The sequence below is a fragment of the Carcharhinus amblyrhynchos genome, chromosome 20 (genome assembly GCF_965287045.1).
Source record: "Carcharhinus amblyrhynchos chromosome 20, sCarAmb.v2.hapA, whole genome shotgun sequence".
Classification (NCBI taxonomy): domain Eukaryota; kingdom Metazoa; phylum Chordata; class Chondrichthyes; order Carcharhiniformes; family Carcharhinidae; genus Carcharhinus; species Carcharhinus amblyrhynchos.
The window spans coordinates 52,228,715-52,242,892 of NC_137343.1; the positions used below are offsets into that span (position 1 = coordinate 52,228,715).

The 14,178-nt window shown below is 47.7% G+C and overlaps 1 protein-coding gene across 5 annotated transcripts in view; it reads right to left on the minus strand.

Annotated features, from left to right (window-relative positions):
• The window catches only part of LOC145356032 (tRNA (32-2'-O)-methyltransferase regulator THADA), a 177,160-nt gene that overhangs the window by 91,538 nt on the left and 71,444 nt on the right, over positions 1 to 14,178 (minus strand). For all 5 annotated transcript variants that reach the window (XM_080208620.1, XM_080208618.1, XM_080208617.1 and 2 more), the window contains exons 14-15: positions 5,644 to 5,804; positions 4,514 to 4,680 (exon numbers count right to left, since the gene is read on the minus strand). In XM_080208620.1, the coding sequence (XP_080064746.1) occupies positions 4,514 to 4,680; positions 5,644 to 5,804 (328 nt within the window). The remainder of the gene's footprint in view (positions 1 to 4,513; positions 4,681 to 5,643; positions 5,805 to 14,178) is intronic.

A 14,178-nucleotide genomic window follows, 5' to 3' on the forward strand; every position in this document is an offset into this window, starting at 1 on the left:
AAGTCCTGATGACTTCTGGTCCCTTTCTAGGGTTTGGGTTCAAATCCCACTCCTGACATTTCCATTTAGGGTGGCATGGTGGCACAGTGGTACAGTGGTTAGAACCGCTGTCTCATAGTGCCAAGGAGCTGGGTTCGATTCCCGGCTCGGGTCACTGTCTGTGTGGAGTTTGCACCTTCTCCCGTTTCTGCATGGGTTTCCTCCGGGTGCTCCAGTTTCCTTCCACGCTCCAAAAATGTGCAGGTTAGGTTAGTTGGCCGTAGTGTCCCAGGATGCGTAAGTTAGAGGGGTTACTGGGGGAAATATGTGGGGTGACATAGATAGGGCCTGTATAGGATTGTTGTCAGTGCAGACTCGATCAGCCGAATGGTCTCCATTTTGGGGTTTTTATCAGATTCTATGAGTATAAAGTCCATCACTCCCTGTGCCCGCCTGCCAGCAGCCTGCTCACAGCTCTGAGAGAGAGAAAGCAACTTTTTGCCAGTATTACAGTCACATTTTATGTCTGAAGATCTCATTTCATCACAAACCAGCAGAAGCAAAGAAGAAGAAAGAAGACTTCGGGAAGACGATAAACCTGACTGAATTTTGAGCACGACTAAGAAATTCAATTTTTTTGGTTTGTTTAAGTGGGCATTGTAATTATCGAGATAGCATTCCATCAGAATAGTGTTCTACTTAGTTTGTGAATAGCTTAGTTAATTGTTAGATAAAATAAAATGTTACTTATTTCTTTTAAAGAGAGTATCAGGTAGTTATTTTTTGATTTAACCACTAAAAATTGCTGTAGGCAGATTATACCATTTCTCATCTACTCTTTAAAAGATTTGAAAGGGAGCTACTTACCTTTGAGTGGTTGAGTGTTAAGTTCTCAGACAGAAGATTACCCTCCCTTTCGTAACACATTAATGGCCACAAGAGGTGTGCTCATAAAGAACAAAGAACAGTTCAACACACAAATAGGCTCTTCATCTCACCAAACCGGCACTGACACATGATGCCTTTGTAAACTAAAGATGCTGGTGGTAATGGGGGGCCCAGAGCTTACAGTAAGCTCAAAGATCTCTGGGACTGTGAGTAGAGGTGATTAAGGTGTGTAGTAATCTCCATTTCATGCCATGCTGCTTGAAGTAATTAGCACTGCTGGTGGTTACTTCAGGTCAGTGTTACAGGAGTGAAAGAAGCAAAGATTCAGCCTACATGTTTAACCACCAAACACCAGCTTCTAACACGGAGGAAAGGTTTCTCATGTTTACTCCTTTCCAAAATGATGTCCGCATGTCCTGCACCAAAAATATGCACACAGCACAGATACCACTTTGGACACAAAACTGCATTCATAGCACCAGAAAGACACATTCAAAAATGTTTTCTCAATCTGTGTGTAAAACATTTCTTAATTTCACTCCAGAAAGATCTGACACTGACATACCAACGAATGGAAATAGTTTTTCTTTCTCTATCTACAACATCTGTTCCCTTTACTGCAGAATCACAGTACAGGAGCAGACCAGACAGCCCTTCATGTCCACAGCAACTCTCTGCTAGTGCAACTCAATCTTACTGTTTCCAGATATCCCTGTAATTATTTTCTCTTTAGTTTCTTATCCAATTCTCTTTTGAAAGCCATAAATGAATTTGTCCCCATCATAAATCTCAGGTTGTGCATACCAGATGGTATAACAGAGGGTGGCATTTTGACACTGCTGCCTCACAGCGCCAGGGACCTGGGTTCAGTTCCATGCTTGTGTCACTGTCTATGTGGAGTTTGCATGTTCTTCCCGTGCCTGCATGGGTTTCCTCCGGGTGCTCTGGTTTCCTCCCACCGTCCATGGTTAACTGCATTGGCCATGATAAACTCTCCAAACAGGCGCCACAGTGTGGCGACTAGGCGATTTCCACAGTAACTTCATTGAAGTGTTAACGTCAGCCTACTTGTGACACTAATAAACAAACTTTAAACTTCAGATCATAACCACTCACTGCGTTAAAAGAATTTTTACTCATATTGGCATTGTTGCGTTTGCCATCACCTTATATCGGGGCCCAAGTTCTCAATCCTTCCACCAATGGGAACAGTTTCCGTCCCACTCCACTTTTATCTCTAACAAATCTCCTCTCAATATGCTTTTCCCCATGTGAACATCTCCAATCGATCCAACTAACTGAAGCCCCTTAACCCCAGAACTTTTCTGCATCCTCCCTAAAACCTTTTACATCTTTCCTGGAGCACCATGCCTAGAACTGAACCTTTGACAATATTTTATACACGTTTATCAGAACTCCCTTGCTTTCGTACTGTAATAGTTAGATCTTTACCTGGCTGTGAAAGTGGGTTTTGGTGTCTGATTAACAACACTGATTTTTTTTCAGAGGTGATCTAATTTTCCCCACATTCCCGATCTCACCCCATTTTCAATGGCCTTGTTGTGGGTTAGGATTGTCTAAGAATGTACACCTGACCCGGCTGAATTCACGCTCTTCATTTTAAATGGGGGACAAAACTAGGATTTCCTCCTGCTCACCATTTTCATCTGGTGACCCGTGCAAGGTTTGGATGCCCATTAAAAGCATATCAGGTTTGAAAATTTGGGATGAAAATGCTAAGGCGTCTAAAATATTCTGAAACACAAGTATAAAAAGTTTTTCACTCATTCAAATGTCACTATTGGGTGGTGTGTAGAATGTGGATGTGTTTTTAATGCAATGATTGATCATATGGATCTGACCTAAGTTGACCTTTACATTGATCAGTATTGTGTAATTGTTTACTTGCATTTTAGCACATTTCCATTGGAGAAAGTTTGATAATGGATTTTTTAAAATGCCCTCGGTTGTCGTGCTTTCATGCTGATTTAATTGGACTGGCAGATCAGTGTTTTTGAAGATGAAAAGAAATGTACAGCACCTGCTCCCACTGCACTGATTGACAGGCAATCTACTTAGAATCTGTTTCCATTTCACTCAGTGGAGCTGGAAGCTTTTGTTACAATAGCTGTTCCATTCTGAATGCCTGGCTGGGTTTCAAATTCTTAATGTCCAAAGACTATTGTAACTTTTAAAAGCCTGCAGCAACAGAATATGTCTTTGAACACAAAGAACGGAAGCAGGAGTCGGCTACTAGGTCCTTAAAGCCTGTCCCGCCATTCGATAAGATCATGGCTGATCTGTGTTGGCCTCATCTCTTTCTCTGTCCACAAAGAAAGAGCTTTTTCCACAAAGGCCACTATTCCTCGATCTATAAAATATTTATCCACTACCCCTTGGGGCAGAGAATTCCGGAGATTCACCGCTCTCTGTGAGAAGAAATTTCTACGCACCTCATTTCTAAATGAGTGGTTCTTTATTATCCTGTCCCCTTGTTCAATGCTCTCCCATTAGCGAAAACATCTCACCATCTACTCTGTCAAGTATCCCACCTCTTCTTAGAATCTTATATGTTTCAATAAAGTCAGCCCTAACTCTTTGAAACTCCAAGGAACACAGACAAGCTTATTTAGGCTCTCTTCATAGGCCAACACTCTCATCCCAGGATTTAACAGCACTATGGGTATATCTACACCACAAAGATTGCAGCACTTTAAAAAGGCAGCTCACCACCACCTTCTCAAGGACAATTAGAGATGGGCAACAAATACTGGTCTGGTCAGTAATGCCCACATCCCATAAAAGTTTCTCTTTGTAATTTGACCCCTGGAGGCTCGATATTATGTAATGGTGCAGTGTGTTTCACCGAGCACCCAGCTGGGGCATTTCACAGAATCACAGAAACCCTACGGTGCAGAAATAGGCCATTTGGGCCATCGAGTCTGCACCGACCACAATCCCACCCAGACCCCACATATTCACCCACTAACCCCTCTAGCCTGTGCATCTAAGGACACTAAGGGGCAATTATAGCACGGCCAATCAATCTAACCCGCACATCTTTGGACTGTGGGAGGAAACCAGAGTACCCGGAGGAAACCTACGTAGACACAGGGAGATCATGCAAACTCCACACAGCAACCCAAGCCGGGAATCAAACCCAGGTCCCTGGAGCTGTGAAGCAGCAGCGCTAACCACTGTGCTACTGTGCTGCATAGCAGTGAGAAATTGGTGAGAAATCAGTCTGGTTTCAGGATGTAAACTGTTTCATTGGCTGACTTTGTTTCAATGCTCATTTGGTGGCTGTCCCATCACTCTTTGCAATTGGCATCAATCAACACTACCTGCTGAATTTAATATCATGCCAATTCCAAACCAATTCAAATCCAATCCTTTCCAAGCCAAATGCATAAAAGTCTCAAAATGTTGCCATTAGTTACAAGCAATTTTGCATATGACCAGTACACGTAAGGAGGGTAAGGAAGGTGCAGAGAATTAATCTTCTCCAATGATGATGTCACCAAGACTCTCATAATAAATTTGGAAAGTAGTGAAGCATATCCCCAACTCACTCCCTAAATCCTACCCTCAATACGAGTCAGGTTTTGCCCTCTGGGTGAACAGTCAGTTCCAGGCAGCTCCTTACCGTGCATTGGCTTGGTACCTGCAGCCTGTAGCAGATCCCCCTGAGCCACTCTGTACTGCTGCTCCAACAGCTGATGTAGGTAGGTCACAAAGTTCAAGGGTTGGGACGATACATCTACAGGGGCCTCCCCCTGTTCAGCAATACCCTGGAGAACCAAAGCATCAGATCTAGAAGAAAGGATCAAAGAAAAATATTAAGTGAAGCAGCTTTCTGACTGACTGATTCACTGTCTGCCGAAATCAATGGACAAAGATCTGTCCACTCACAGTGAGCAATGCTTTAAAATTCACTAGAGTCTTGAGTCTCTACTGCCTCTTGTACAGGGCAAGATAGGTAAAAGGGTAGCGGGGGACTGCACAGGGTTTTTGGGAAGAGGGAGACTGGGTGGGTGGGGTTGGGAAGGGGGAGACTGGGTGGGGTTGGGAAGGGGGAGACTGGGTGGGGTTGGGAAGGGGGAGACTGGGTGGGGTTGGGAAGGGGGAGACTGGGTGGGGTTGGGAAGGGGGAGACTGGGTGGGGTTGGTAAGGGGGAGACTGGGTGGGGTTGGTAAGGGGGAGACTGGGTGGGGTTGGTAAGGGGGAGACTGGGTGGGGTTGGTAAGGGGGAGACTGGGTGGGGTTGGGAAGGGGGAGACTGGGTGGGTGGGTGAAGACAGGAAGGCAACATACCATGTGGCATTTAAGGTCCCATTTACAAAGGATGCTTTCTTGCTCCAAGTTACTAAAGTCTCTACAACTCCCGCATTATTTCCTCTCCTTTTCCATTGCCTGGGAAAATCTCCTGCTGAAAGGAGCCCTGGTTCACATACTTTTTGGCCTTCCAACAATCTTCTGTTTATCCTCACAAGAAGAAGTACGTTTGAACTTTGAGAGAATTAACTTGTGCAGATCTTCTCACTCTGTCAAGAATTCTCTTATTCTGTTCTGAAGTGGACAAGTTCAGGAGTCCTCCTTCCCTTCACACCAATGATTTCCAACAATCTGATCCAAAAAGGACCAACAGTCAATAGCAGCAACAAAAACTAGGCACCCAGATTTCCCTGCTCCATTCAGGAACCGGCATCTCTATTTATCTCCCCACTAAAAAAGACAAAACAAGACATACTCACGGTGTGATGGAAAATACTAACTTGTGAAGAGCTGTTTTCAACATCAGGGCCCCAGCCTCAGCCTGGGATACTCTGGGGCTGGTCAGCATGCTGAACGCACGCTCAAGCAGGCTGGTAGACAGGGACTGAGACAGACACACAGGAAGGTATGTCAAAACCAGTTTGGCAGCCAGTTCCCTGATCTGCAACAGAATAAGCAGTGGCAGATGAATAGCAGAGAAAGATGTAACTGACTGTGTCAACAGCACAGTGAGTGACTGAATAACAGTGACCAGAATAAACTCCCCAGTGAGTGAGTCACACTGACCCAGAATAAACTCCCCAGTGAGTGAGTCACACTGACCCAGAATAAACTCCCCAGTGAGTGAGTCACACTGACCCAGAATAAACTCCCCAGTGAGTGAGTCACACTGACCCAGAATAAACTCCCCAGGGAGTCACACTGATCCAGAATAAACTCCCCAGTGAGTGAGTCACACTGACCCAGAATAAACTCCCCAGTGAGTGAGACACACTGACCCAGAATAAACTCCCCATGAGTCACACTGAACCAGAATAAACTCCCCAGTGTGTGAGTCACTGACCCAGAATAAACTCCCCAGTGAGTCACACTGACCCAGAATAAACTCCCCAGTGAGCGAGTCACACTGACCCAGAATAAACTCCCCAGTGAGTGAGTCACACTGACCCAGAATAAACTCCCCAGTGAGTGAGTCACACTGACCCAGAATAAACTCCCCAGTGAGTGAGTCACACTGACCCAGAATAAACTCCCCATGAGTCACACTGACCCAGAATAAACTCCCCAGTGAGCGAGTCACACTGACCCAGAATAAACTCCCCAGTGAGTGAGTCACACTGACCCAGAATAAACTCCCCAGTGAGCGAGTCACACTGACCCAGAATAAACTCCTCAGTGAGCGAGTCACACTGACCCAGAATAAACTCCTCAGTGAGTCACACTGACCCAGAATAAACTCCCCAGTGAGTCACACTGACCCAGAATAAACTCCCCAGTGAGCGAGTCACACTGACCCAGAATAAACTCCCCAGTGAGTCACACTGACCCAGAATAAACTCCCCAGTGAGCGAGTCACACTGACCCAGAATAAACTCCCCAGTGAGTGAGTCACACTGACCCAGAATAAACTCCCCATGAGTCACACTGAACCAGAATAAACTCCCCAGTGTGTGAGTCACTGACCCAGAATAAACTCCCCAGTGAGTCACACTGACCCAGAATAAACTCCCCAGTGAGTCACACTGACCCAGAATAAACTCCCCAGTGAGCGAGTCACACTGACCCAGAATAAACTCCCCAGTGAGTGAGTCACACTGACCCAGAATAAACTCCCCAGTGAGTGAGTCACACTGACCCAGAATAAACTCCCCAGTGAGTGAGTCACACTGACCCAGAATAAACTCCCCAGGGAGTGAGTCACACTGACCCAGAATAAACTCCCCAGGGAGTCACACTGACCCAGAATAAACTCCCCAGTGAGTGAGTCACACTGACCCAGAATAAACTCCCCAGTGAGTGAGTCACACTGACCCAGAATAAACTCCCCAGTGAGCGAGTCACACTGACCCAGAATAAACTCCCCAGTGAGTGAGTCACACTGACCCAGAATAAACTCCCCAGTGAGTGAGTCACACTGACCCAGAATAAACTCCCCAGGGAGTGAGTCACACTGACCCAGAATAAACTCCCCAGTGAGTGAGTCACACTGACCCAGAATAAACTCCCCATGAGTCACACTGACCCAGAATAAACTCCCCAGTGAGTGAGTCACACTGACCCAGAATAAACTCCCCAGTGAGTGAGTCACACTGACCCAGAATAAACTCCCCAGTGAGTGAGTCACACAGACCCAGAATAAACTCCCCAGTGAGTCACACTGACCCAGAATAAACTCCCCAGTGAGTGAGTCACACTGACCCAGAATAAACTCCCCAGTGAGCGAGTCACACTGACCCAGAATAAACTCCCCAGTGAGCGAGTCACACTGACCCAGAATAAACTCCCCAGTGAGTGAGTCACACTGACCCAGAATAAACTCCCCAGTGAGCGAGTCACACTGACCCAGAATAAACTCCCCATGAGTCACACTGACCCAGAATAAACTCCCCAGTGAGTGAGTCACTGACCCAGAATAAACTCCCCAGTGAGTGAGTCACACTGACCCAGAATAAACTCCCCAGTGAGTCACACTGACCCAGAATAAACTCCCCAGTGAGTGAGTCACACTGACCCAGAATAAACTCCCCAGTGAGTCACACTGACCCAGAATAAACTCCCCAGTGAGTGAGTCACACTGACCCAGAATAAACTCCTCAGTGAGCGAGTCACACTGACCCAGAATAAACTCCCCAGTGAGCGAGTCACACTGACCCAGAATAAACTCCCCAGTGAGTGAGTCACACTGACCCAGAATAAACTCCCCAGTGAGTCACACTGACCCAGAATAAACTCCTCAGTGAGTGAGTCACTGACCCAGAATAAACTCCCCAGTGAGTGAGTCACACTGACCCAGAATAAACTCCCCAGGGAGTGAGTCACACTGACCCAGAATAAACTCCCCAGTGAGCGAGTCACACTGACCCAGAATAAACTCCCCAGTGAGTGAGTCACACTGACCCAGAATAAACTCCCCAGGGAGTGAGTCACACTGACCCAGAATAAACTCCCCAGTGAGTGAGTCACACTGACCCAGAATAAACTCCCCAGGGAGTGAGTCACACTGACCCAGAATAAACTCCCCAGTGAGTCACACTGACCCAGAATAAACTCCTCAGTGAGTGAGTCACACTGACCCAGAATAAACTCCCCAGTGAGTCACACTGACCCAGAATAAACTCCTCAGTGAGGGAGTCACACTGACCCAGAATAAACTCCCCACTGAGTGAGTCACACTGACCCAGAATAAACTTCCCAGTGAGTGAGTCACACTGACCCAGAATAAACTCCCCAGTGAGTCACACTGACCCAGAATAAACTCCCCAGTGAGGGAGTCACACTGACCCAGAATAAACTCCCCAGTGAAGGAGTCACACTGACCCAGAATAAACTCCCCAGTGAGTCACACTGACCCAGAATAAACTCCCCAGTGAGCGAGTCACACTGACCGAGAATAAACTCCCCAGTGAGTCACACTGACCCAGAATAAACTCCTCAGTGAGCGAGTCACACTGACCCAGAATAAACTCCTCAGGGAGTCACACTGACCCAGAATAAACTCCTCAGTGAGTGAGTCACACTGACCCAGAATAAACTCCCCAGTGAGTGAGTCACACTGACCCAGAATAAACTCCTCAGTGAGTGAGTCACACTGACCCAGAATAAACTCCCCAGTGAGTGAGTCACACTGACCCAGAATAAACTCCCCAGTGAGTGAGTCACACTGACCCAGAATAAACTCCCCAGTTAGTGAGTCACACTGACCCAGAATAAACTCCCCAGTTAGTGAGTCACACTGACCCAGAATAAACTCCCCAGTGAGTGAGTCACACTGACCCAGAATAAACTCCCCAGTTAGTGAGTCACACTGACCCAGAATAAACTCCCCAGTGAGTCACACTGACCCAGAATAAACTCCCCAGTGAGTGAGTCACACTGACCCAGAATAAACTCCCCAGTGAGTCACACTGACCCAGAATAAACTCCCCAGTGAGTCACACTGACCCAGAATAAACTCCCCAGTGAGTGAGTCACACTGACCCAGAATAAACTCCCCACTGAGTGAGTCACACTGACCCAGAATAAACTCCCCAGTGAGTGAGTCACACTGACCCAGAATAAACTCCCCAGTGAGTGAGTCACACTGACCCAGAATAAACTCCCCAGTGAGTGAGTCACACTGACCCAGAATAAACTTCCCAGTGAGTCACACTGACCCAGAATAAACTCCTCAGTGAGCGAGTCACACTGACCCAGAATAAACTCCCCAGTGAGTCACACTGACCCAGAATAAACTCCTCAGTGAGCGAGTCACACTGACCCAGAATAAACTCCTCAGGGAGTCACACTGACCCAGAATAAACTCCCCAGTGAGTGAGTCACACTGACCCAGAATAAACTCCCCAGTGAGTGAGTCACACTGACCCAGAATAAACTCCTCAGTGAGTGAGTCACACTGACCCAGAATAAACTCCCCAGTGAGTGAGTCACACTGACCCAGAATAAACTCCCCAGTGAGTGAGTCACACTGACCCAGAATAAACTCCCCAGTGAGTGAGACACACTGACCCAGAATAAACTCCTCAGTGAGTGAGTCACACTGACCCAGAATAAACTCCTCAGTGAGTGAGTCACACTGACCCAGAATAAACTCCCCAGTGAGTGAGTCACACTGACCCAGAATAAACTCCTCAGTGAGTGAGTCACACTGACCCAGAATAAACTCCCCAGTGAGTGAGTCACACTGACCCAGAATAAACTCCCCAGTGAGCGAGTCACACTGATCCAGAATAAACTCCCCAGTGAGTGAGTCACACTGACCCAGAATAAACTCCCCAGTTAGTGAGTCACACTGACCCAGAATAAACTCCCCAGTGAGTGAGTCACACTGACCCAGAATAAACTCCCCAGTGAGTGAGTCACACTGACCCAGAATAAACTCCTCAGTGAGTGAGTCACACTGACCCAGAATAAACTCCCCAGTGAGTGAGTCACACTGACCCAGAATAAACTCCCCAGTGAGTGAGTCACACTGACCCAGAATAAACTCCCCAGTTAGTGAGTCACACTGACCCAGAATAAACTCCCCAGTGAGTGAGTCACACTGACCCAGAATAAACTCCCCAGTTAGTGAGTCACACTGACCCAGAATAAACTCCCCAGTGAGTCACACTGACCCAGAATAAACTCCCCAGTGAGTGAGTCACACTGACCCAGAATAAACTCCCCACTGAGTGAGTCACACTGACCCAGAATAAACTCCCCAGTGAGTGAGTCACACTGACCCAGAATAAACTCCCCAGTGAGTCACACTGACCCAGAATAAACTCCCCAGTGAGCGAGTCACACTGACCCAGAATAAACTCCCCAGTGAGGGAGTCACACTGACCCAGAATAAACTCCCCAGTGAGTGAGTCACACTGACCCGGAATAAACTCCCCAGGGAGTGAGTCACACTGACCCAGAATAAACTCCCCAGTGAGTCACACTGACCCAGAATAAACTTCCCAGTGAGTGAGTCACACTAACCCAGAATAAACTCCCCAGTGACTGAGTCACTGACCCAGAATAAACTCCCCAGGGAGTGAGTCACACTGACCCAGAATAAACTCCCCAGGGAGTGAGTCACACTGACCCAGAATAAACTCCCCAGTGAGTGAGTCACACTGACCCAGAATAAACTCCCCAGTGAGTGAGTCACACTGACCCAGAATAAACTTCCCAGTGAGTGAGTCACACTGACCCAGAATAAACTCCTCAGTGAGCGAGTCACACTGACCCAGAATAAACTCCTCAGTGAGTCACACTGACCCAGAATAAACTCCCCAGTGAGTCACACTGACCCAGAATAAACTCCTCAGTGAGCGAGTCACACTGACCCAGAATAAACTCCTCAGTGAGTCACACTGACCCAGAATAAACTCCCCAGTGAGTCACACTGACCCAGAATAAACTCCTCAGTGAGCGAGTCACACTGACCCAGAATAAACTCCTCAGTGAGTGAGTCACACTGACCCAGAATAAACTCCCCAGTGAGTCACACTGACCCAGAATAAACTCCCCAGGGAGTGAGTCACTGACCCAGAATAAACTCCCCAGTGAGTGAGTCACACTGACCCAGAATAAACTCCCCAGTGAGTGAGTCACTGACCCAGAATAAACTCCCCAGTGAGCGAGTCACACTGACCCAGAATAAACTCCCCAGTGAGTGAGTCACACTGACCCAGAATAAACTCCCCAGTGAGTGAGTCACACTGACCCAGAATAAACTCCCCAGTGAGTCACACTGACCCAGAATAAACTCCCCAGTGAGTGAGTCACACTGACCCAGAATAAACTCCCCAGTGAGTCACACTGACCCAGAATAAACTCCCCAGTGAGTCACACTGACCCAGAATAAACTCCCCAGTGAGTGAGTCACACTGACCCAGAATAAACTCCCCAGTGAGTCACACTGACCCAGAATAAACTCCCCAGTGAGTGAGTCACACTGACCCAGAATAAACTCCCCAGTGAGTCACACTGACCCAGAATAAACTCCCCAGTGAGCGAGTCACACTGACCCAGAATAAACTCCCCAGTGAGTGAGTCACACTGACCCAGAATAAACTCCCCAGTGAGTGAGTCACACTGACCCAGAATAAACTCCCCAGTGAGTGAGTCACACTGACCCAGAATAAACTCCCCACTGAGTGAGTCACACTGACCCAGAATAAACTCCCCAGTGAGTGAGTCACTGACCCAGAATAAACTCCCCATGAGTCACACTGACCCAGAATAAACTCCCCAGTGAGTCACACTGACCCAGAATAAACTCCCCAGTGAGTGAGTGACACTGACCCAGAATAAACTCCCCAGTGAGTGAGTCACACTGACCCAGAATAAACTCCCCACTGAGTGAGTCACACTGACCCAGAATAAACTCCCCAGTGAGTGAGTCACTGACCCAGAATAAACTCCCCATGAGTCACACTGACCCAGAATAAACTCCCCAGTGAGTCACACTGACCCAGAATAAACTCCCCAGTGAGTGAGTCACACTGACCCAGAATAAACTCCACAGTGAGTGAGTCACACTGACCCAGAATAAACTCCCCAGTGAGCGAGTCACACTGACCCAGAATAAACTCCCCAGTGAGTGAGTCACACTGACCCAGAATAAACTCCCCAGTGAGCGAGTCACACTGACCCAGAATAAACTCCCCAGTGAGTCACACTGACCCAGAATAAACTCCCCAGTGAGTGAGTCACACTGACCCAGAATAAACTCCACAGTGAGTGAGTCACACTGACCCAGAATAAACTCCCCAGTGAGCGAGTCACACTGACCCAGAATAAACTCCCCAGTGAGTGAGTCACACTGACCCAGAATAAACTCCCCAGTGAGCGAGTCACACTGACCCAGAATAAACTCCCCAGTGAGTGAGTCACACTGACCCAGAATAAACTCCCCAGTGAGTCACACTGACCCAGAATAAACTCCCCAGTGAGCGAGTCACACTGACCCAGAATAAACTCCCCAGTGAGTGAGTCACACTGACCCAGAATAAACTCCCCAGTGAGTGAGTCACACTGACCCAGAATAAACTCCCCATGAGTCACACTGATCCAGAATAAACTCCCCAGTGAGTGAGTCACACTGACCCAGAATAAACTCCCCAGTGAGTGAGTCACACTGACCCGGAATAAACTCCCCAGTGAGTGAGTCACACTGACCCAGAATAAACTCCCCATGAGTCACACTGATCCAGAATAAACTCCCCAGTGAGTGAGTCACACTGACCCAGAATAAACTCCCCATGAGTCACACTGATCCAGAATAAACTCCCCAGTGAGTGAGTCACACTGACCCAGAATAAACTCCCCAGTGAGTGAGTCACACTGACCCAGAATAAACTCCCCAGTGAGTGAGTCACACTGACCCAGAATAAACTCCCAGTGAGTGAGTCACTGACCCAGAATAAACTCCCCAGTGAGTCACACTGACCCAGAATAAACTCCCCAGTGAGTGAGTCACACTGACCCAGAATAAACTCCTCAGGGAGTCACACTGACCCAGAATAAACTCCCCAGTGAGTCACACTGACCCAGAATAAACTCCCCAGTGAGTGAGTCACACTGACCCAGAATAAACTCCCCAGTGAGTGAGTCACACTGACCCAGAATAAACTCCCCAGTGAGTGAGTCACACTGACCCAGAATAAACTCCCCACTGAGTGAGTCACACTGACCCAGAATAAACTCCCCAGTGAGTGAGTCACACTGACCCAGAATAAACTCCCCAGTGAGCGAGTCACACTGACCCAGAATAAACTCCCCAGTGAGTGAGACACACTGACCCAGAATAAACTCCCCAGTGAGTGAGTCACACTGACCCAGAATAAACTCCCCAGTGAGCGAGTCACACTGACCCAGAATAAACTCCCCAGTGAGTGAGTCACACTGACCCAGAATAAACTCCCCAGTGAGTGAGTCACACTGACCCAGAATAAACTCCCCAGTGAGTGAGTCACACTGACCCAGAATAAACTCCCCAGTGAGCGAGTCACACTGATCCAGAATAAACTCCCCAGTGAGTGAGTCACACTGACCCAGAATAAACTCCTCAGTGAGTCACACTGACCCAGAATAAACTCCCCATGAGTCACACTGACCCAGAATAAACTCCTCAGTGAGTGAGTCACACTGACCCAGAATAAACTCCCCAGTGAGTGAGTCACACTGACCCAGAATAAACTCCCCAGTGAGTGAGTCACACTGACCCAGAATAAACTCCCCAGTGAGTGAGACACACTGACCCAGAATAAACTCCCCAGTGAGTGAGTCACACTGACCCAGAATAAACTCCCCAGTGAGTGAGTCACACTGACCCAGAATAA